The sequence below is a fragment of the Natrix helvetica genome (assembly GCF_964273705.1).
Source record: "Natrix helvetica genome assembly, chromosome: 2".
Lineage (NCBI taxonomy): Eukaryota > Metazoa > Chordata > Lepidosauria > Squamata > Natricidae > Natrix > Natrix helvetica.
The window spans coordinates 75,174,898-75,199,237 of NC_138552.1; the positions used below are offsets into that span (position 1 = coordinate 75,174,898).

Below are 24,340 nucleotides of genomic sequence, written 5' to 3' on the forward strand. Positions count from 1 at the left end.
GCTTCCCTGAAGCCTCCGGAGCAGTCAAAATGAATTTCCGAGCAAACTGGAAGTCACTTCCGGTTTGTTCGGAGGGTCGTTTTGAGCTCTCCGAAGGCTTCAGGTACCTTCAGGATGCTTCCCTGACTCCTCCGGAACAGTCAAATGAACCTCCGAGCAAACTGGCAGTCACTTCTGGTTTGCCTGAGCAAACCAGAAGTCACTTCTAGTTTGCTCGGAGGGTCGTTTTGAGCGCTCCGAAGGCTTCAGGGACCTTCAGGACGCTTCCCTGAAGCCTCCAGAGCAGTCAAAATGAACCTCCGAGCAAACCGGAAGTCTGTTCCTGAACTTCCGGTTTGCCCGAGGGCTGGTTTTTTGCGTTACGGAGGCTTCAGGGAAGCTCATGAAGCCTCCGTAGGGCCTCCGAGGGGGGGGGGGAGGCTCTTTTTGCCCTCCCCAGGCTCCTATAAAGCCTCTGGAGCCTGGGGAGGGTGAAAAATGGCTTTAAAAAAGGGTGAACTCAGCTGACCAGTGCGTGCATGTGCGCTGCCCAGCTGACAGGGTAGCGCCTTGCGTGCCCTGACAAATGGCTCCGCGTGCCTTAGAGAATGGAGGTTAAGATAGTCACCAGGCTGGATAAGCTTTGAGCCAAACAGTCGCAGGGAGTGCTGAATGGTAGATCTGGGCCACATATGCAGATATGTTCAGATCCACCTAGAGCCTCTTCCTTGTCCCACACCAAAGAGAACATCTCTCCTCATCATGGTTACAGCCTATTAACTATTACCTAGGAAACACCGAATCCAATTGCAGAATATCATAGTTTACAACTTTTGTATTGAACAAGGTTCAAGAGCCACTGGCCCTTGAAGAAAGAGACTTTTTTCTTCTTTTTGAAAAGCCCTGTTTCTCACAAGAAATTGTTACCACAGAATCTGCTCAGTACAGAAGCCAGAGGGTCAGATGCTTTAGCTCCTGCAGTAAGAAAAATCTGTAGTGTCTCTGCTTGCAAGAAATTGCCTTTCAAGAAACTGGCAGCTGCTGAAATAACTATAAATCAAGAGAGACAGAAAAATAGGGAGGAAAGGTTGCATTCAGGCTGCCATAACTGGGCTTCATAAATCCCAGTGCCAGCAAAGAATTCGAGTTTTCTGCATCTCTTTGCTGGCCTCTGATGATTATCTGAATTTTTGCTATCTCATTATGGTAATATTAAAAGCCTGCATCAAAAACCTAAAAATTGCCAGGTTTCACCTCCCAATATGTATGTACATATATGCCTACATATGCATCAAGTCTTTCAAGTCGTCTTGACTTGTGGCAACTGATTGGATGAGTTACTGGAGTTTAAAATCATCTTGGCAAGACTTTTGGAAGTGATTTGCCATTTCTGCATCCTAGGCGCTAAGAGAGAGAGAGAGAAATAATCTAGCAGGCTTTGCACCTAAGACAGGAATAGAATTCACTTTTCCAGTCTTTAACCCACTGCTTTTAGCCACTAAACTGAACTGGCTTTCTGCAATGAATTGAATAGCAGACTTTTGTCTTTGACAGTTCTGTTAAAATATAAACTACAGTGATCTTTTAATACGCAATTATAGGCAATTCAGCAGTTTTTCTAGATTTACTTAAACTGCAAAAAAGAGGACTTTTTTTAAATAGACATGTAATTTAGCCTTCATATCTTTGAGTATCCATCCTAACTTCATCCATCCATCCATCTACCTAAACTTGCCATTTTTTTTTTGCAGCATGCATCCTCAAGATTATAAACGCAACCCCAAATCTTCAAATCGAATCCAAATTATGTTGCTAATACTGAAAGGGGAATATTACTAACTACATGAGTTATAATCCTATTAATTGAGCTTAGTTAAGATAAATTTAGTTTTATTCAGCCTACTTTGTTATTAGTTGTATGTTCAGTAATGTTTGAAGTGCAACCAGAAGCATACTTCTGAGAAACAATATGTAGCCATTTGTCTTTTCAGTTCTCAAGATAGAAACAGCATAGTACTTCAAATCCCATCAGATGTAACCAGTATTGCTGATATTGAAGACTGTTAAGAGTTTCAGTTCATCCTCATATAGAATACTGCTTGCTACTTACAGCTGTTCTGCATTGAATAAAAAATTAAATACAAAATACTGCTTTCATATACTTAAGTGATTTTGCTAAGTTTGTTGGTTCCTGCCCTTCAATTGACTTTTTTACTATTATTTCAACAGGAATATCTCAATAGCATTTTACAGCATGCTAAAGATTTTAAAGAATACCATCGGTCAGTGGCTGGAAAAATTCAGAAGCTTTCCAAAGCTGTGGCTACCTGGCATGCCAACACAGAACGGGAACAGAAGAAAGAAACAGAGAGGATTGAGAAAGAACGAATGAGAAGGCTGATGGTAAGATGTGATGTAACCAATCATGGAGACAGAGAAAATTAATTCTTGTTTTGGGGATCAGAGGAGAAGCTTAAAGGAAAAATTATATTAGCCCTGTTCCTTTAGAATTCCTTAAAATATTCAATCAAAAATAAGGAGTTAAACAGATGATACACCTGGATTTAGAGCAGGGGTGTCAAACTGATGGCCCGCAGGCCAGATGTGTCATGCGTGGGCTACGCTCCCCCAGCTCCGTGAAGTGGAAAAATATCATGAAATGTCACGATGGCAACATGACGCCGCGGGTTTGACACCTATGATTTAGAGGCAAATTACTTTTTGCAGAAGATGGTCTCAAAAAAAAAAAAAAAAGAACATAGGTGCAGCAGTTCATGACAGTTCCAATATGCCTTCTGTTTTAAAAATCCTGGCAATAAAGATGTATTCTGGTGCCTTCCAGTTATCAAAGAAAGATTAAAGGGAGTGTACCCCAAGGACAGCTTTTTAGTTGGATCCTTTGCCTCCCCAACACATTTCCATCTTTATGTTGGATTACATGAAGACAATAAATGAAGAAATGTTTATTATACAGTTATCTGAACCTGGTTCCCAGACATACTAAAATGATAATCTGATATTTTATATATTTCATTTTTGGAGATTGATTGTTGCTCAATAGAAATTTTTGCCATTCAATAGCCTGTCTTTTAAATTCTTCAAACTCTATTATTTTCCTTCCCTTTCAGATATATTTGAATCATACTAAAAATTAAATGTTTCAGCTATTTGCTATTCTCAGGCATGTTTTGAAAATGAGTAGTATGTCAAAAGTAGTAGTTTGATCATGATAAACTTTGGAATGTCATTGTTATCAGTGATGTGTGTTTAATTGAATTTTCAACCCAAATCAAGATTTTCCAAGAGTGTTTACTGTAAACTCCACACAGTGAGGGGAAAGAAGTAGATTGATAGTTTACCTGGTATGTTTATTCTCCAAATATTATTGAACTTCAAATCCCAAATCAAAGCTTGGTTTGATTACTGCTAGGAATTGTGGAAGATAGAAGTTCATAAACACTTGGATGCCCTCATTTTACCCATCTCATCTCTAAAAAACAGTAGAAAACAAATGTCTCACTAGACATATAGTCATATAAATCCAATAAACAAAATAAACAAAACAAAAAGAAACAAAAGAAACAAACTAGACTCTCCACTGGTGCTTTGATAATCATCACCATGTTGTATGTCTTAAATAACAATAAAGTGATCAATTGATACCCCTAGATTAGGAAGTACAGTCTAATTTGTAGACCTGATTTGTAACCGCATTTCCTACTACCATTGGAGGTCCAATCTTTTGGCTTGCCTAACCCACTTTGAGGGAAGAGGTCTTGGACCACATATAAAAAATATAATTAATGTATATAAATAGCAAACTTACTTTTTAAAAATATTTTTATACAACCTTGTTGGGCTGCAATACTAGCTATCCAGGACTGCACAAATTGACCTTATGTGAATTTTCATTTGCTCATGCCATTAGGCTGAAGATGAAGAAGGCTACCGCAAACTCATTGATCAGAAAAAAGACAGACGTCTAGCCTATCTGCTGCAGCAAACTGATGAATATGTGGCCAATCTGACAAATTTGGTGTGGGAACACAAGCAAGCACAAGCTGCCAAAGAAAAAAAGAAGAGGAGAAGAAGAAGGAAGGCAAGTATAGAATTTAGTTGTTGCCGAAAAGACTTTTAAAGAAATCTCTTGTTATGCAGTTGCTTTCTTCCAAGGCATTTTTATAGAAGGTTTTCTCGGGTTTTTTTTTTAAACACACGTTTTGGCAGATAGTAATAAGTATAAAAAGCATCTGATCTGTTATGCCAAATTCCTCTCTCCAGCTCATTCCAAAACATATGGGACATGTTACAAACAGAACTTTAGTAGTGAATGGGCCTACTTTTTCCCCCTCCAAACCTTGCCATCTGGTGGTACAAGTTTGGGGACCAGAGAGGATCAGACTATAAAGTTAACTCATTACACATATTTAAATTATGTCTGACCCTGCATTTATATAGATTAGTTATTGCTAACTTCATTTTGTTTCTTTCTTAAGCAGGACAACGTAAGGATATTTTAAACATCTTTTAAGTTGTAATCTCCAAAGTTTCTAGTTATAATCAACACACTCAGGCCATAACAATACACTTTACCTCCAATAGTTCATGTGTTTCTCAACCTCAGCAGGTTTGAGGTGTGTCAACCTAGTACAGGTAGTCCTCAGCTTATGACCACACTTGAGCCCAAAATATATATGTTGCTAAGAAATTTAAGTGAATTTTGGCCCATTTAATGACTTTTCTTGCCAGGGTTGTTAAATGAGTCACTGCAGTTGTTAAATTAGTAACACGGTTGTTAAGTGAATCTGCTTTCCCCATTGACTTTGCTTGCTTGTCAAAAGGTCACTGTTGTGGCCCGCTAGCAGAGCTGGCAGCAGATTCGGAGAGTGAGGAGGTCGGGGAGGAACATGGGTCAGTCCTGGTGTCTGGAGAAGGCTCTGATGAGGGTTCTGTGTCGGAGGCAGAGAGGGGACCAGAGCCGTATGCCAGCTATCAGCTGCCTTCAGAGTCAGACATCAGTGAGGCAGATGAACAGCTGGAGCCTGTTCCCAGTGTGCACATGCACAGAGTTGGCAGATGAAGGGAACAGCTAAAGAACAGGGGTCGACTTGGGAATAAGGCCACAGGTGGATGATGAATGGCCCCTCCCAGAGGAAATAAGAGGAGAAAAAGGAGAGTGGATTTTGCAGGAGACAGTTAGTTCGCTTAATTGGTTGTGACTCTCCTAGATGCCTTGCCAAATTCTGCAGATATCGGCCTATCAGCTCTCCAAGCCAGATAAGATCTGTGACTGTAAATCCTCCCTTGAAAGAATTTGCTGAATGTGAATGAGCAGAATTCATAGTAAATTAATAAAAAGGGTTTTTGTTGGGACAAGGAGTTTGCTTCATGCTCTAAGGAAGCCCCAGTCAGAACAGTCACAAAAGATGATTATATGACTCCTGGACACTGCAACTGAGTCAATTGTCAAGCATCTGGATGTAAATCATTTGACTGGTGATGCTGCAAAATGGTCATAAGTCACTTTTTTCAATGCTGTTGTAACGTTGAACAGCCATTAAGTGAACTTTTGTAAGTTGAGGGCCTGTATATGGGCTGGGGAATTCTGGGAGTTGAAGTCTGCACATCTTAAAGTTGCTGTGGTTGAAAAACATTGACATAGAGAAAGAAAAGGACACTCAAGGGAGGTATGCACTATATACATTCCAAGCAGTCTTCTGAAAATAGTGGTAAAATAGTCAAAACCTGAGGTGATACAAGCATAGATGTTTGTTGTTGAATCCAAATTAGAGGCTTTTGTTTTTATCTTCTTGGTAGATAGACTTTTAGAGTCTCCCACTGCTTGTTATATCCCTGTACCTTGGGGAAGGGACCTTAATAAGCTGGGCAATTCTAATGGCAGGGGGAAAAATGGAAATGAAATGACCTACATTTCGTTATATTGTACACGCTCATGTTTCGTTAAAATCTGACCCTGGCTCATTTTATAAATTACCATACATATTTTTAAATGGGCTCCCGAAAGAAACATTTTACTGTGTTTTCAATATTTAAAACAGATTAATGTGCAAAAATGACTCCTTTTTAAATTAGCTCTTATCCTTTCATATCATAAACATTGATTTTTCTTTAATAAAAGGAGATGTAAAGTATACTTAAAGTTGTTTTTAACATTCTTTAGGGTGACATATAATTGATTGAACTCGGGATCATTAAACATTAACACTTAATACTGTCTAACTAATGAAATGTTTTTATCAGAACAAATCACGTTTGCTCATTAGAAATATAGTTAGGAATATCTGTGATAAGGAACTTGATAATATGAAGCATTCTAACTCATTGATACGCAAATACAACATGATGCCTAAAGCGTAAACCTTATTATGTGCGGGTAATTGGCAGTTAGAGTCATAGTCTAGCACTGGTAGAACTTTAATAATTCAGGTCTTAACCAAGTTAAGTTAATGTCTAAGAATTATAAGCAATTCAAAACAAGGTGTTTCTTTTTGTAAAATTACAGTGTTCTGGTCTGATAAACTTTTAAAGAATTGTAAATGTGTTATCTAGCCTTTCTGTTACAAATATTTCCTCATCTAGTTTGTTTTCACTATTTCTTTGCTATTTCTGCATCAAAGGCTTAATGGTCTTCCGTGGCAATTTTATATGCTTGGGCATTATTCATATGCAGGATAATACGTGGCTGCTTTGTGCTTAACATCAGTACCCTGCATGTGAAGTCCCGTTTAAACTCTCAGTTCGGAGCAGCTCTTTTTAACAGAGCTAATTAAGAGGAGGAGGTGTGACATTACAGGCCCTTTTTAATATATAGAAGGCCTCCTCTTAGTTGCAGAGGCTGCTTGCTTTTAAAATAAGCTTTTAGGCAATGCAAGAGCTATCTGCTTTCTGCACCTGCCTGCCACCAGGATTTGCTAGGCATTGGCTTTCTGCCAGGTTTTGTGTAAATAGTTTTCTATATTTTGTACCACTACCAGGAAAAGAAGAAAACAAGGTAAATAAAAGCCAGAGTAGGGTTTTAGCAGTTAGGCTAGAGAGAAACACACCTGCCACCTTTCAGGTGCTTACAGTTCTCTAAGGTCTTTGATGCAGCACAGATGCCCACAACTCTCCTTCCTCTTTGACTGTCGCTGCCCAGCTAACCAATATTGCAGCCTTTGTTGCCCCTACCAATTTCTTGATAGGGTCTACTTCAGTGAGGTCTAGCAAATCATAGACTTCTCTCCATACCAGAGGGTGCTCCTGAGCAGGATCTCTGGTTAGAATTTTGCAAGAAGCAGCAATATGCTTGTTCAGGTATTTGCCTGAATGCAGGAAGAGCTCAGTGGGATGGAAACACACTTTCTTCTTGTTTCAAAACTCCATACCTTTAGGAAGTATGACTAAAATGGAGCTTCTACTCACATTCATCAAGATAGTACCAGCAATTGGCATCCTCTTACAAAGACGCTTAAGAGCCACAGTTGTGATAGGCGGCATTCCCCCAAAAGGGGTAGAGCCAGCTAAAAATTAATTTGGTGGTGTTAAGATGATTATTTGAGGCTTTGCTTACAAATTTAAACCATTGGCCTCACCCCTTTTTAAAATCAATTGTTTTTCATTCCATAGAAATTATTTCTCCTCCACCCACTGCTGAAAGCAACTCATTTGCAGAGTACGCATCAACATGTGCCCTCCTCTCAAACCCAAATCCATCTTTAAAATCAAACGATAATCTTTTTCCAACTCAGCAGAAAAGTTTCCTGACACTTAAAATTCTTTTTTCTGCACATTTATTAGGAGTTAAGTCCCGCTGACCAATGAATAGAGGTTGGGAGCATCAGTAACATTCTTCCTCCCATCCTGGTTTCTTCACTTCCCAAGATGGGCGCATCTAGAAATGAAATTGCGTAGAAGGGAAACGCATCCCAAGGCGCAGATGGCAGCAGGAATTGCTGGCAAAAGCTTCCAGAGCTAGAAGGCCAGGCTGATAAAATTTGCAGTACTGCAGTGCCCTCTCTACTCAGAGACATCTCAGAAGCTTCCATTAGTGCAGAGTGCGGTACTCTGATGGTGGGGGAGATCCACCTTAGCAATGGGACATCTAGATCATGGCTGCTGCACTGGTTGCCATTTTATCTTCACCCATAATTCAGAGTGTGCTTATTACTTCTAAAGCTGTACGGCTTGGGTCCTTGTGTCATAATGTGGAACCATATTCTTCAAATGGAGGTTGGCTTATTTTGTGTGATTGGCTTGCAAGTGCAGTTTCCTTTCAGAAAGTAGCTTGAAAGCAGACCTTTTTCGTATTGGCCCTGACTTTCTGGAATTACCTATCCCTGAGATGTTGCCATGGTCCTGCTGTCTTGGCGTTTGGAAAGGGCACAGTCCATTTGGAACTTAAAAAGAGTTTTTTTGAACTACTCTTAAATATATTGGTTTTAAAACGTACAGGCAGTCCTCGACTTACAACAGTTTGTTTCCGAAAAAAGTTACTTATGACCATTTTTCATATGTACAACTCTAGATGGCAGCCCCATGGTCACATGATTTACATTGGGATGCTTGGCACCTGCTTCATATTCATGACGGTTGCAGTGCCCCAGGGTCATGTGATCACCTTGTGCCACTATCTGACAAGCAAAGTCAGTATTCACTTAGCCACTGTGTTACTAATTTAACAACTGCAGTGATCCACTCAACAAATGTGGCAAGAAAACTCGTAAAATGGGAGAAAACTCAGTTAACAAATTTCTCACTTAGCAACATAAATTATGAGCTCAGTTGTGGTTATAAGTCGAGGACTCCCTATATATTGTGTGGTGCTATCCAGGGTCTGTTGAATTAGAAGTGGGATATACAGTAAATGATGAAATAAAAGATGAACTGGATTCATTTCTGAACATAATTAAATTATGAACAAGTTCCAGTTTCTAAGGCAGGATGTAATTATAGCATTTCATTTCCTGCTTTAAATAAGGGGACTAGTCTAGAGATAGTATGTAGTTGGAAAATGTATTGTTTTGTTTATACTTAATATGAAATCAGTGTGACTTCAGTGTTTGTTTTCCACCATCACCTAAGAAAATTACAATTTAAATATTTTTAAAGAGCACTTCTGCTGAAATATTAACTATCCATGTGTTTTTATTTCAGAAGGTTGAAGACAACACGGAAGGAATGGGATCTGGACTTGGTCCTGATGGCGAAGTAAGAATTCTATTTTCTTCTGAGGAAGTATTTCAATTGTATTCGTCTCTGTTACTATAATGCTAAATAAAATGTCACGTTTTGTATTTCAATAAATTTGGGATCAGAGGGGCAACAAAGTTAACACAAAGAACTATTTTCCTCAGCATGAATTATAGATAGTTTTAGAAAGCAATAGTCCTATTTATAAATTATGTTACAGATAATGAAGCCTCTATGTAACATCTTTTTTCAATAGTAGTAAAACCAATTATACAAAATAAGATTCTAAATTTTAAAAGTTCTTCAACAAAGGAACTTTAATCCGTATAGTTCTAGGTTTAGGTTTATTGGACTTAAATGCCGCCCTTCTCCCAAAGGACTCAGGGCTGCGTACAACATAAAAACACATTACAAAAGTTAAAAGAAAGATTAAATAGAATATCCCCAAAAAACCAATAGACATTTACAATGAAATTTAGAAATTAAATTAAAATTAACAATTAAAATTAATAATTTATTTTATTCAGGCCAGGCCAGCTTGCTTGGCCATGAAATCACTTTCTCATCTAACATCAGAACTGGGAGAACTAACTTGCCTTTAATTTCTCATCGGCAGAAGCATCTTGTATATTCAGTTTTACTATGTCTAGGCTTGTAAAATATATGCTGTGTTTATTTTAAAATTATATGTGTTTCTGATATTATTTTCACCCCTCATCATATTTAAAGGAGGTTGTATATACAAGATTAGAACGTAGAAAAAGATGGATGTAAATTAACATTAGCTTAATTGCATAAATGTTGCCTCCTATTGATTGTAAATGATAGATTGAAGCGTGAGGTTACCATTTATGTAAATGCAGCATGAATAAAGAAAACTTTAAAGAAAATCCTAATGATCATGATTTCTTAATATATAATTTGGAGGTTACAGTTGTATAGGCTAGGAAATAGTATATTTCATATTAACATCCATACAGTTGGCATCATTTAAAATTATATTTTGGAATTGGCAACAAAATATTTTGCTTTTGCAACTTGAAAATACAGTTTTAGCTTTTCCTTTCATCAGTAAATTGGATTATTACAGTCTATCTAATCAGGCACATTTACATTAGTAGATTTACTGTATGCCTTCTTTTGTCAAATGCAATAAGATGTCTAGTAAATTGGTTTAATGCAAGACACTTTGTCCAACACATCTAATTGAAGTTTTTAATGAGTACACTTCTACTTAATGAGCTATCTCACTAATGAGCATGCTAGAATGCACTATAATAACCATAATGTTTCTATGCTGATGTCTTATGCTAGAAATATGACACACATTATTATTTGAAACTTTGCTCCAAGATTACTTTAAATGACTGAGATGTTTTTATAAGCCATTGAGATAATCTGGTGTACAGTTATATCTGAAAGTAATCCCACTGCATTCAAAGAGGCTTATTTCACAATGCACATCGTTGCATGTTTCCTTGGAAAGAAAATCTCACTGAAAGCAGTGAGACTAACTTAAAGGTCAGTAGGTAAGCTTATAGCGTTGAATGGATGAACTGCCATCAAGTTAAGATAGACTCATAGCAACTGCATAGGTAGACTTTCTTCAACATGATCTGTTCTCAACCTGGCCTTTTATATCTCTCAATGTGGCATTCATATTGCTGTTGTAATTCGGTCCATCCACCATGCTGCTGATCATCTTCTTTTTCTTTCCACTTGTCCTAGCGTTATTAACATTATTAATATTCCTAGCATTCTTAAGGAAGCTTATTCTTTGCATAATGTTTCCAAACTTGACAGATTGAGCCTGTCCTATTCTAAAAAAAATTATTTCCAAAACAACATTCTCCCAAGGGAGAATTTTGGATTGATTTGTTCTACAATCCATTTGTTTGTTTTCCTGATATTCTCAAGAGTCTTGTCCAACACCAAAATGTAAAAGTCTCTTGCTTTCCAACTGCCTCTTCCATAGAATGTGCACAGGGAAAGCCTTACCAATCCTAGCATCTGCCTTTTTAAATTATTGTTAATAGTTGATCTTAAAAGACAAAAGTGATCCACTAGTGCAATATCTTACCACTTCTCAGGTTGATTATTCTACAATTAACATTAGTGTAGTCTTCCTTATTTTAAGGAAGACAACATGTAGTCGTCTCGTGTTTTTTCCCCGCGTACCTTGATTTTGTAGATCATTTGCATTTTCAGTTATCCAAATAGCATCACCAACGTAGGGCAGGTTATTGATGTTATCCAATCTTAAAATCATCTTCTTCCAGTACTGTTTCCCTCATTATATATTCAGCATATAGATTGAATAAAGAATAAAAGGAGGAAGGGGGGGAGGGAGGAGCTGAGTACCTTCTCATCCTCTTGACAACCTGGAGCCACTCTTCTTTTTTGTTGATGTGTCCCTATTCTTTGTATATGTTTCATATGAAGACAATGATATATTCTAGGAATCCCAGTTTCTTCAAGACATTCCACAATTCAGATCAGTTCTTTCAAGGCCTTTCTAGAGTTGATGGAACTACATGTCGCTTTCTTTTGCACATTCTTTGGCTTTCTCAATTATCTAGGGTGCATCAGCAATAGTGATTCTTGGTCCTCTGCCTTTTCTAAAACCAGCTTGAGCATCTGGCATTCCCTTTTCTGAGCAAGATTGTATTAGATGATCCTACTTTGCTAACATGTGAAATAGAGAATTTTATGCAATCACGTAAATCTCCTTTCTTTGCTACAGGTACCTCTTCTAATTTGTTGGCCAGTGTCCATTTGTTGTCCAGATTTGCTGGCATAGTTTGGTTACAACCATTATTGATTCTTCTGTTGCTTGCAGTATTTCTGTAGATATTCCATCAGTTCTTGTAGATTTTCAGTTTGGTGATTGCTGTAGTGCTAATTTTATCTTCATTAGAAGTTTTTATAAATTCAGAATATCTTCCAAAGTATCTTTAGATATTGACATCTGGTTACACTCAGTTTCAGTGTACTGCTTCCATCTGTTTGTTCCTCTTTGGATTGGTCACTATCTATCCGTTGGTGTCCAATTTAAGGTTGGAAGCTCCTTCAGACATCTTTCAAACGACTTCCCTTGGTTTTCGTCTATCTTCACACTATATTTCTCTACCAAAATTGTAATACAGCTCCTTTGTCTCTTTTAACAGTTCTCTGAAATTCTTTGTTAAGTTCCTTCCTGAGAGCTTTGTCTTTCTTGGCTTCTCTTCTCTTCCTGGCAGTGTTCACCATCTGTTCTGATATCCAGTTTGATTTCTTCTGTTTCTTGGTATTTGGCAGTCTCTTTTCACATTCATTCTTGACATCTTAGATTTCATTCCTTGGCTATAAATGTGATTCTGGCCTTCGTTGCAGTTCCCGATGTTATACTTGAAAATGATGCATCTGTGGTCAAGCTCATGTCTTGGAAACTGGCTGGCTTTGTTCTTTGGCTTTAATTTGATTTGGAACTTTCATATAAGCAGTTCACATGATCTGTTCCACAGCCTTTGATTATGTCTTTGCTGTTATAACTGAGCTCTTTTATTTCCTTGTACCTTGATTTCTGTGTGCTTCTTCTGGCGATAACCATGTACATAACTGTTGTTTTGTTATCTGAAGAATTTATTAATAATAAAGGCATCATTAAATTGGCAAAAATGGATAATTCACTTTACTTCTTCATTTCTGTTTCCTAGGCTGAACAGGCCAACTATATTTTCCTCCTTACCATTTTAACTTTGGCATTACAATCTCCAAACAGCAGACTGTTTCCAGATCTTGCTTGCATATTCTGTCAATTTCAGATTGAACTTGACCATAAAACACCTACATTTTTTTTTTAACCTGCATCTGTGGTTCAGACGTAAACCTGAATAACTGTAATGTTAAAGGATTGACTGTGAAAACTTACTGATGTTACTTGGTTGTAGCCTATCCAAACACTATTTTTGCTATATCCTTCCTGGCTATTATTTTTTTGCCCTGAGTAGTAAACAGTATGATCTTCTGATTTAAAGTGTCAGTTCCTATCCATGTCAATTTGCAGATGCCCAAGATGTCAGTTTGTAGTTTGTTCACTTTTCACGGGCTTGAGCTGTACCATCTTCATGCTTTCTACATTCCAAGGTCAAACTATAATTCCATTTGCAGCTTCAGGTTTTCTTTTCTTTCATGGTAATAGCAGCAACTAAAGCTTTAATTTAGCCACATCCTAAACATTATTACAGATAGTCCTAACAATTACGATCAAAACCCATGATGCTTGTAAAGCAAGTCACCACGCAACTGGACCTCTTTTTCTTTATTTTGCAGTGGAAGTTAAGTGAACCCAGTGTTCATTGTGGGCCTGTGTTTTGCCAGAAACTGTACATCATGGGCACTGCAAATGAGGGCCACTTGCTAAGCGCCCAAAATGCAGTCACATTGAATGCAGGAGGGGGTCTGATGTCAGAATTTGGAAATCAGATTTTACATCCCTTTTAGGAGGTTTGTAATAACTTTGAACTGTTGCTAAACAATCAGTCATAAATCAGGGACTGTCTGTAGTACTCTAAAAGGCCTTTAGCAATATCCAGTCTGAGGGGCCCATAATCTGCCACTTATCAACACCATTATCTTCTTCCAAGCGGTCTTTGATTTCTTGATGGCTGCTATAGTTTTTGACATAGATGCCTGCTTCCTTTATCTGAAGAGCTGGAATGAGTTCACACTGAGTTCATACTATTGGGAGTATAACTCCTAGCATCCAGTCCTGATGCTCTTTGTTCACCTCTTCCAGGAGCACTCCCTTCCACAATGAGGCAACAAAGCAGTTCTTAGTGTCCTAACCTTTACACTTACCCTATTAAACCTATCTCTTTTATCATTGAGCATGGAAGACATTTAAAGTTATGACAGTATTTCCACCAAAATATAAACTGTTTATTTATTTTTTTAATCTATCCATGTTACTCTCTGACCTGGCATGCTTTCTCCCTCATCAAACTACGTACTTTATGAAGATTGAGGGTTGCACACGGGGTACCCCCAGTCAGGTTGCATCACATGACAACATACATTATACAGGGTTTGGGTTGAAAGGGAGTAAATCCCAAGGCTTTTTTGAGTAGGCACATTTTTGTCCTCTTAAATCCTTCCTAATTTTGGGTTCTCAGCGTGGGTCTAAATAAAATAAATGGTGGGATATTAAGAACTTTGAACCTATTTTCACTCTGTCTCACAGAATCCTATTCTCTATGCAAATTCAAATATATGCTTCTCCTTAATATTTAGCTCATAGATGAGAGCAGTCAGATGAGTGATCTCCCGGTCAAGGTAACTCATACAGAAACAGGCAAAGTTCTTCTTGGACCAGAAGCTCCGAAAGCAAGTCAATTGGATGCTTGGTTAGAAATGAACCCAGGGTAAGTAATTGGTTTACCTCCTAACACGCAACACAAATACTTTTTCATTACAGTCATGCAGCCTAAGTATTTGCAATTTTTTTAATTTTAATTAACACATATGTAAATGGTTCTAAACCCCATCCATATTAGCCTTGTTGGGTTTTTTTATGTATTGTGTTTGGCCACTGTTTGCTCAAAAAGTTGCAGCTTTTGTTATCTGCAACATGCTTTAATATGCAGCTTTACTATTATATGTTTATTAAAATCTATGTATTTCTCAGTGCACAAGCTGCTATGGATCTTTCTTAAATGTTTACTTATGGAGGGGTGCATTTTTCTGACAAAGTCAACTTCTGAGCATATCTTTGAACAGAACACGATGGATGTAAGTCAGCTGTGCCCATTGTGACCAGTTGTAGTGGTGCAATAATTTTAGCACTGTGAGCCAATTTGTTTCCTCTGGAAGTCTATGAATGATTTCTCCCATCATTGATTGCTTTGATATCTTTAATATTATTTTTGTACTTCTCTGAAGTACTTTTTTCTTAGAAATATTTTTAAAGGGTTGATATTTTGGAGGAGTTCCCTTACTCATACTGTTTCACCTGCTTCTCCCTGGCCAGCTATGAAGTTGCTCCCAGGTCCGACACTGAAGATGAAAGTGGCTCAGAATATGAAGAAGACGTAAGTGAACACCCTTTCTTGATGTAGCTCTTTATCTAGAAGAATATTTTTTTATATATACCGTGTTTCCCTGAAAATAAGACAGGGTCTTATTTTCTTTTGACCCCCGAAATAAGCACTTGGTCTTATTTTCGGGGAGGTCTTGTTATTTTTTAGGTGCAGGAGGTGGCGAGCGTGGTCACCTCATAGCTGCTGCTGTCTTGCAATATTTTGGGGGATGGCTTATTTTCAGGGGAGGGCTTCTTTTAGTGCATGTGTTCAAAAGCCCGATTGGGCTTATTATTCAGGGAGGTCTTATTTTCAGGGAAACAGGGTAACAGAGTAAAAATAAGCATGCAAAAAAACAAATCTTAACTATTGAAGTTATAGGTACAACTCTTTAATACTGCGAGATAAATACCCGACTAGACTACCACAATGGTGTGTGGGGTTACCTTTGCAAACCATTACAAAGCTACAATTGGTAGAAAACTCAGCTGCCTTCATGCTGAGGGATGAGAGCATGTTCATCTAACTTCATCGATAGTGGCCGCTCTCTTGGTTGCCAGAGGGCTTCAGGGTACCATTCAGAGTGCTGATCTTTGCAGTTCTTCATTGGCCTGGATCCAAGGTATCTTCAATACTACTTTTTCCAGATAGAGCCATCCAGTGTGATGTGGTGTGGCAGCTGTGTTTTGTATAAGCGGTAGCTACGGAGTAATATTCTAAGGTAGCTTCAGGTACAACTCATTGCATTACTTCATCCTGGTTATCTATCCCCAATATCTGTGAGGTTGAGGATGGAGGGCCCAAGGGAAATGTTTCTTAGTCATGAACTCCAGCTTACACAATCTGCCTACTGAGGCTAAACAGCACAAACACAATTGAGGGTAGAGATTCATTCTCTGAGCTTGTGGGTTGGTTCATTACCAGGCTAGTGTAGGTGTTCTTCTGCTTATAAGAACTTCATGTAGTCAGTAGATCTTGTGACCACACAAAGCCCTTAAAAGCAAAAAAAAAAACCACCGACATTGACATCCCCTCAATTCTGCTGAAGATGTTATCTAGCCTAGTAACGAAATGTTCAGAAACCAATCCACAAGCTCAGAGAACGAACCTCCACCCTTATCCTAAACACAAGCTATAGATATTCGTCACTATCACAAACAAACACAATTCTTCTGGAAAGCAGCTGTTCCATAGGGAATTTAGTAGTTGGAAGTTATCCAGGTGGATGGTGTCCATAGTCAGTTTATTTAGGCATCATATTGTTTCTTTGGTTTGATGAATGATCAGGTTTATTTATTTTATTATTTACTGTTATATATTATTTTACTTTACTGTTTTAATTTGCCACAAGGTTGTATAATTTAGAGCAGGAATAGAAATCCCAATAAATAAAGAAACAAAGAACCTAATTAAAATAAAATCCACCGTGTATTATGCAGTCTCCCAGTTTCTTTGTACCATAACAATAATAAGCCATAATAATACTAATTTGTGTGACTTTTCTTGTCTAAATAAAATGTTTCAATTGGGTCGTAAATTACAGTACCATAACCTAATTAACTAACTGGAAAAATAGCTAGTTATAAATCTTTAAGCAATGAAGGATGCCAGATTTCTTTTTGATTACTGATGGTTGTTAATCACAGTAAGTAATGGGGCTTTAGTTTTAAAGATATTGCAGTTCGTCAAAATTGATGTAGATTGTTAATTTTTAATATAATTGGTAATAAGTCTTCTTGGATATTTTTTCCTTCATATAGCTTGTCTGAAAGTTATTATATTTTAATCAGTTTCTCATTAAACGGTTTAGAAGAGGAAAGGTAGTGTGTGAGGGAGGATTGGGGAGACTTTTTTGTTTTTGTTTTGTGATGTTAGCAGCCAAGGATGTATTCAGTCATTTTTAAAACTGTCATTAAAACTACTGCCAGTAATAGCTAGGAAAGTAGATAGGCATTGCTATAGAGTAACACAAGGGAAAGTGCTTGGAGTTTTTATTAAATCTGTAAGATTTATTTACTGTACCTTTTTTTCCCGCTTTTGCTTTGGGATCTCAAGGTCCCAGTCTTATATTTGCTAATCCTTCCTTTCCATTATAGAGGTTTTGACCCAGCAGAATAATTTATTTTAGGGAGTAAGCTCTGAATTCTTCCCAATTATGGTTAAAAGTAGAAAATATTTAAGTCACCTGAGGTATCTCTAGTAGAAAAACTGAGTGAGAAATACCACACATGGAAAACATGTCAGATATTCTGCTGGTGTCATACACAGTGACTTGGACTAGTTCTGAGTTCTAGTCCTTGCCTTTAGCATGAAAACTGGCTGGGTGACTTTGGGCCTGTCAATCTCTCTCTCAGCCCAATCTACTTCACAGGCAAATTGTTTTTCCAATAGGAGGAGGAAAGAGTATTAAATATGTTTGCCACTTTACGTTATTAATAAAAATAATAAAGCCAAAATATTTTTTTTTAAAAACAATCCCACAAAATCACCTCCACTGGTTATTTTAAAAGCATCAGAAATTATATGTTGCAAATTTATTTATTCTATTGCAAAATTATAAAACCAAGTTCCTATAATCAGGCTAAACTCCTTTAACTAACAAAAGCTACTTCTCTATAAATCTCAGTGGGGCAGTTTTTTGTTTTACGAGGGAGAGGAAATTGGGGAGGGAAGCAAAACATAATGGAAAATTTTAGCCGGCCTTTGGAGTTCTTGCTGATAAGCGTTTCATGTGGGATTGACTTCAAGAGTTGTTGGGTTTTTTTTCCCCCTGCAGGAAGATGAAGATGAATCAAGTAGACAAGAAATAGATGAAAAGATACATCTGGATCCTAACGCTGAAGATGTTTCAGAAAAAGACGCTAAACAAATCATTGAGTGAGTAATTTGGGAGAGCAGAGACAGCAAAACATTTGGCACCCTCCCCTTTCTAGATCGGATTTCTGCACGTTTTAAGAAATAAAGTGGCAAACAAGTCATCAATGCGAGATTAAAAACAAACCATTCCTTGCTTTATAGGACAGCGAAACAAGATGTGGATGACGAGTACAGCATGCAGTACAGTGAAAGGGGATCTCAGTCTTACTATACAGTGGCTCACGCAATCGCTGAGAGAGTGGATAAGCAGTCCTCACTTCTTATCAACGGCACCCTGAAACATTACCAGGCAAGCATACTAGCTGGAAATTGCCCCTACAGGAGCTTCATGCCAGGGATCCTTAAACTCTACTATAATTGGTCTCCTTTAAAAAAGCTGGACTATTTCAGATTTTCCAAATCATTCTGTTTAGATATGGGATGATTCTTGAATTCTACCTTTGATTATTTTAAGACATACAATAAAAAGCATACCTTCCTTTGTCCATTGTCTGGTCCATATTTTGAAGCATACCAGATTCTGGCCCTTTTTCCACTGAATTGTCCACATAGGTTTCAACTTCGATTGCTAGTAAGACTTCCTTTATTTATCAAGGTTTAGAAACTAGAACAGGGTTGAAAACATATAGCCTTTGACAGTTCCTTGAAAAGCTGGTAAGAGCTTCAGTGCCCATTATTCTTGTAGTGATGGTTGTATGAATTCATACTTCCGGACTAGTAGCATGCGAAAAATCATTGTGTATATCAATATATATATCATGCAAATTTCAACCCAGGTATCATGCCAAGTATGTTATGGACCAGGTTCAAGCTTATCCCAGTTCCTCTTTCTTGGATATCCACAGTCTTTGATTTGGTGCAGGTACAGCCTTCCATCCTTCTGAGGTGGATAAAATGAGGACCTAAATTGTTGAGGGCAATATGCTGACTCTATAAACCACTTAGAGAGAGCTGTAAAGCACTATATAAGTCTAAGTGCTATTGCTATACAAGAAGCATAGCCATGATTTCATATTCTATTGTAAGGTTGAATTAATAGAATCTTGCAAATCTGAAAATATTTCTTCCATCCTTTTCTTTTACTCTCTGGAAAACTAGAGGGTCCCTTCTGAAGTGCTTTCAACGCCTCCTCTCCTTCTGTGGGCTGGGAAATCTTTATTCAATTGTCCAGCTTTTCCTCCAGTTTCCTAAGTCTGTTCTTGTAAACAAACATTTTACATTGATACCAATGCTAATCTTTTGTTTAGCTAATTACATGTAAAAAAAAATAGTTTTCACCTATTATTGTAGCAGTGGTTAATAAAGCCAGTGAATAGCATTACTGCAGATTGGGCACTACAGTTGCTCTATCTGTCATAACTGTTATATCAAAAATAACGGAATTCAGATATTTACCAAGCAAAGGCAATGCTCCATTAGACTGCTATTATCAAGACTGAATATAAAACTGTTGTCTGGGATTTTCAGGGATTGAACTGGCAACATACTATATAATTGCATGATGGCATTCTCTTCACATTCACTTTGGTCCCAGTTGCTAAATTGCTCCAACTACATTTTGCTGTGTTTTCAGAGATATAAAGTTTAGCACAAACCTTCAGATTGTGATGTACAGTCAAAATCGGAATTGAATCTAAACAATAAAATAGACAGATAGGCTATGTAAAAAGTGCACTACCTAAATCCACAGGCTCCTAGGCAGCCTTAGAACTACTTGATGGAGCTCTTCCAAAAATGGTATTTTTTAGTCAGATGGGTGAGAAAAATTATGAAATGCATGAGGTATGATTACACGTACAGTATTTCAGTTAATTTTCATTAAATGTAAATTAATCAAATAGATAATAAATCATATTTGGTTTTTTTTAATGTTATCTCATTATCTAGTGTTCAGACTGGAAGTGTTATTTTTATCTACCAATGACCTGGATGATATTATTATTATTATTATTATTATTATTATTATTATTATTATTATTATTATTATTATTATTATTATTATTATTTGGTTAATCTTTGGTGAGATTCACAGCCTTTGGGGCTGGTTGGAAACTCAACAGCTCGAGTCCTAACCAAGGACCTAGGAACTGTTAAGGTAACGTCGGAGTTTGTATAAGTTGTTCCAAGTAGGGTGGTTTTTTTGTAGAGTCAGAATAATAATAATTATTATTATTATTATTATTATTATTATTATTATTATTATTATTATTATTATTATTATTATTTGTCCCCCTTTTGGAGGGCAGCTTCTAGCACATTATTCAAAATACCAAGTGCAGCTCTTGGTTTGAAAATTGCTTAGCTCTTCTGGGAAACATGAATGGAAAATCAAACTAGGGAAGGGAAGTATGAGAGGACCTATTTTCTGAAGTCTGACTTTGCATTGGACATAGTAATTTTTTTAAATCCACTTCATTTAGCTGCAGTGTTTTACTGACTACTTCTACCAGTTAAATGTTAAATTAACTGTGTGTTATTGCACCACAGCAATATTGAATCAATTTATCATTCATAATTTATTTTCAAACAATACTCAGGACAGTTTCATTGTAATGTGCAAGTTGGTGATTAGGAAATGTACTTTATGGCTCTAAATGCTATCAAATAGATCTATAGCACCGTGAAAATATAAATTTGAAGCCTGTACTGATTGCTAAAAACTTGAACTATGTCACAATATGAGCAGTATTAATATTTAACACTGCCTAAAACAGAGATTGGTTTTCAGAGCAAAAGAATATCACTACTACTATACTTGAAATATATAGCAGCAGTTATTCTTGTATGGGAGATTTTTGATCTTTTCTTTATCATTATGCTACTTAAGGTCAGCACCAAGGCACTCGATTCCAAAGCAGAGATGTTAAAATAAGAAAATATAACTCTTATGGATAACCGAGGGGATTTTATTGTATTTCAGGTCCAGGGCTTGGAATGGATGGTTTCCTTGTATAATAACAATTTGAATGGAATTTTAGCTGATGAAATGGGGCTAGGAAAGACCATACAGACGATAGCGCTCATCACTTACCTGATGGATCACAAAAGGCTTAATGGACCCTATCTCATCATTGTTCCCCTCTCGTAAGTAGGCAGATTCTTCCTAATGATATTTTCCTGTGATTGGTTCATTAACAACATGTACTTTTTTTTCTTTACCTTTAATGACCAGATAAAGCACACCAGGTATATGCTGCCTGCATGTTACCGATTTAATCTTTGATTGTCTTTCCTTCCTTACATATGGATTCTGTGAGATTGGAAACCAGATGGCTTAGAGGTATAAAAGGATGCAAATGACCAGCTGTCTGCAAGGAATATAAATCCTTCCATTCCCCACTATCCTGTAAGAGCTGAAGAAGCTTATTGGATGAGAAGCAAAACGTCTTCAAAATAAAAACAAGGAAGTCCAGTTGCCTCCTGAAAAAGCACCTTTGGGACAGATGGCTTAGAGCAGTTGAAATTTACTGCATCTTTTAGTCACCCTAGCTAGCCCCTATTGTGATTCACAAAATGGAAAATATATTTCTTACCTGAGATTGGCTGCATAGGATGCCCTTTTAGATTCCAAAATGTCCTTCTTTGAGGATCCTCATATTCTTCTGGAGAATTGCTTAAATTTTTCGGCTTCCACCAGCCACAATTTTTGGATGTGCTGGAACTCCAACTCTACAAATTCCCAGTTAACTTAGGCTGAATGAGAATTGTGGAATTGCAATGCTGCTCATTTGGTAATTGTGGTGATTATTGTTTTTCTTCCTTAACTAATCCATCTTTGCGGTTAATCCAGTGTTAGTATGAAATAGGTTTTGACAGAAACCCCATTTTGCTTGGTTATCTTTTCCTGCAGTTAACTTTCAAAATATTCTTGTTAAGTATGGTGATTTTAATTAAAATCAATCAGATATCTGTTTTACACATGCTGCAATATGTCTGCAGGTTTTGTTTTATATCCTTCCCTGCCTCCCAAATCAAACGTATCAGCTCAGATTCTGCATCAGAGTAAACTTGTCAGTGAACCATATTATGGTTTATTGAGGCTGCAGCAATTATATTATTGAACAGTTAGGGTTACATTTCATATATCCATTGGTAGAGAGAAAGCAGTAGAATTGCAGATTATCTGTCTTTGAAATAAAGAAATAAGAATATCAAGAAAGGTAAAATAAAAATTTCTTCCCTAGGCCTGACTCTGGTTTTTTTTTTTAACCTAATACATTTTCAAATGTCTTCATTCGTCAAAATACTTTTGAGCTTTGCATTAAATATGTGCTGATCTATTCCATGCACATAGGAATGCTGCTGGGAGTGTTAGTATATGTATTAAGATACCCAGTTCATCCAATTTGCTTTACTCGTATGTTGAGTATGTAACTGTGATAGCGAACCTATGGCACGCGTGCCACAGGTGGCACGCAGAGCCATTTGTCAGGGCATGCGAAGCGTTGCCCAGTCAGCTGGCCAGCGTGCATGTGTGCGCTGGCCAGCGTGCATGTGTGCGCTGGCCAGCGTGCATGTGTGCGCTGGCCAGCTGACTTCAGCCTTCTTTTGAGGACATTTTTTGCCCTTTTTGCTTCAGGGAAGCCTCCCGAGCACGAAAAACTGGCCCTACGGGCAAACCGGAAGTTCAAGAACGGACTTCTGGTTTGCTCCTAGGACTGTTTTTCGCCTTCAGGAGGCTTTGCTGAAGGCTCCGGAGGGCGAAGAACAGATCTACAGGGAACCTGGAAGTCACTTCCGATTTGCTCGTAGGGCCGTTTTTCACCCTCTGGAGCCTCTAGGGAAGCCTCCTGAAGGCTCCAGAGGTCGAAAATCGGCCCCACGGACAAACCAGAAGTCACCATTCCCGAACTTCCGGGTTCCCCGTAGGTCCGTTTTTTGCCCTCTGGAGGGAAGCTCCTGAGGCCTGCGGGGGAGGGGGGAAGCTGTTTTCGTCCTCCCCAGGCTCCTAGAAAGCCTCTGGAGCCTGGGGAGGGAGAAAAGGCTGTAGCAAAAGCGGGGGGTGGGGTCGCTGGTCGCACGCATGTGCACTTCGGGGGGCGTGCACATAGCATTATGGGTGTGTCACGCCGACACATGACACACACACCCCGTGCTCCCCCTGCTTTTGGCATGGCAGCCAAAAAAGGTTCGCCATCACTGCTATATAGGATCAATGCACATTTTCTGTATGTGTGAGTTGGGGTTTCTGCCTTTTAAAGAGAACTGGGAAGCAAGGATCTCAGTGTAAAAATACAATACTAATATATGTTATGTCATTGTTTCTTTCAGTTTTGTGAATAGGTCCTTAAAAGTGAAGTTGAAATTCATAAAATCCACTAAAAATCAGTTTGTTGGATACCGACTAGACAGGTTTATGTATGCATGTAATAATTTTTTAAAAACATGGTCAAATTCTGATCTGAAATCCCAGGCAGCACTTTTGACATGATGAGAGAGCAATCTACTGTTACAGTGAGGAGCTGCAACAGGTTTCATTTTGTTAAAACATCTTGCATTGTGGAGATTAAAAATCAGGTTGCAGAATTTTATGTTTGATGCAGCTTTAATATACTTTGCAATCTTCATCTTTTATATAGGACTTTATCCAACTGGACATACGAATTTGACAAATGGGCCCCTTCCGTGGTGAAAATTTCTTACAAGGTTTGGATATTTTATATATGAATGTAAAAAAGTAACTTCAGATTCACTGAGCAATTTTATTCACTTGTGAAGTATGGCTGTTCTATAGAACTCTGTCCCCTGATTTGTAACATCTCACAAGTACTTTCAGGAATTGAAATGTATAAGGAAATTGCAAATACTGATTCCAATATGCTCTGTTCGAAGTAATCATGATCATAATTACAACACATTAGTATATATATATTTTTAAATATAAATAATGTAGATACCAGATTGTAGCATGGCAATCTATCTATCATGAATTAGTCCACAGCAGAGTACTTTAGTTACAATTGGTGTTATAAAACAGGCTGGAGAGACAGGCATGAGACTGACTGCAGCATAAGACTGCTATCTGAGCAATGCTTTCTCAGTTGCTGTTTATCAACGGGGTATCATTTGCTGATGAAAAGATTCATTGAAGGGTTCTGTCAACGAAAGACAGGAGGAACTTAGTTTTTCCACCTTACAGCAGACATATTGAATACATTTGTAAAGATTCAATCCACGTTTTTTTTTGTCTTTGGCTTCCTCTTGAATGGACTGGAAATATTAATAATATATTAGGAACC

General features: G+C 37.7%; 1 protein-coding gene across 6 annotated transcripts in view; it reads left to right on the forward strand.

The window, feature by feature from the left end:
- The window catches only part of SMARCA2 (SWI/SNF related BAF chromatin remodeling complex subunit ATPase 2), a 120,588-nt gene that overhangs the window by 47,273 nt on the left and 48,975 nt on the right, over window positions 1–24,340 (forward strand). For 5 of the 6 annotated variants that reach the window (XR_014174438.1, XM_081942061.1, XM_081942062.1 and 2 more), the window contains exons 9-17: window positions 2,209–2,382; window positions 3,908–4,078; window positions 9,133–9,186; window positions 14,440–14,570; window positions 15,176–15,236; window positions 18,001–18,101; window positions 18,243–18,390; window positions 21,022–21,185; window positions 23,681–23,747. Coding sequence is in view for 5 of the 6 variants with exons in the window: in XM_081942061.1 (XP_081798187.1) it covers window positions 2,209–2,382; window positions 3,908–4,078; window positions 9,133–9,186; window positions 14,440–14,570; window positions 15,176–15,236; window positions 18,001–18,101; window positions 18,243–18,390; window positions 21,022–21,185; window positions 23,681–23,747 (1,071 nt within the window). In the remaining variant the exon portion in view is untranslated. Of the gene's footprint in view, window positions 1–2,208; window positions 2,383–3,907; window positions 4,079–9,132; window positions 9,187–14,439; window positions 14,571–15,175; window positions 15,237–18,000; window positions 18,102–18,242; window positions 18,391–21,021; window positions 21,186–21,227; window positions 21,833–23,680; window positions 23,748–24,340 lie in introns of those variants that run through there. The other variant, XM_081942064.1, reaches the window with a different exon arrangement.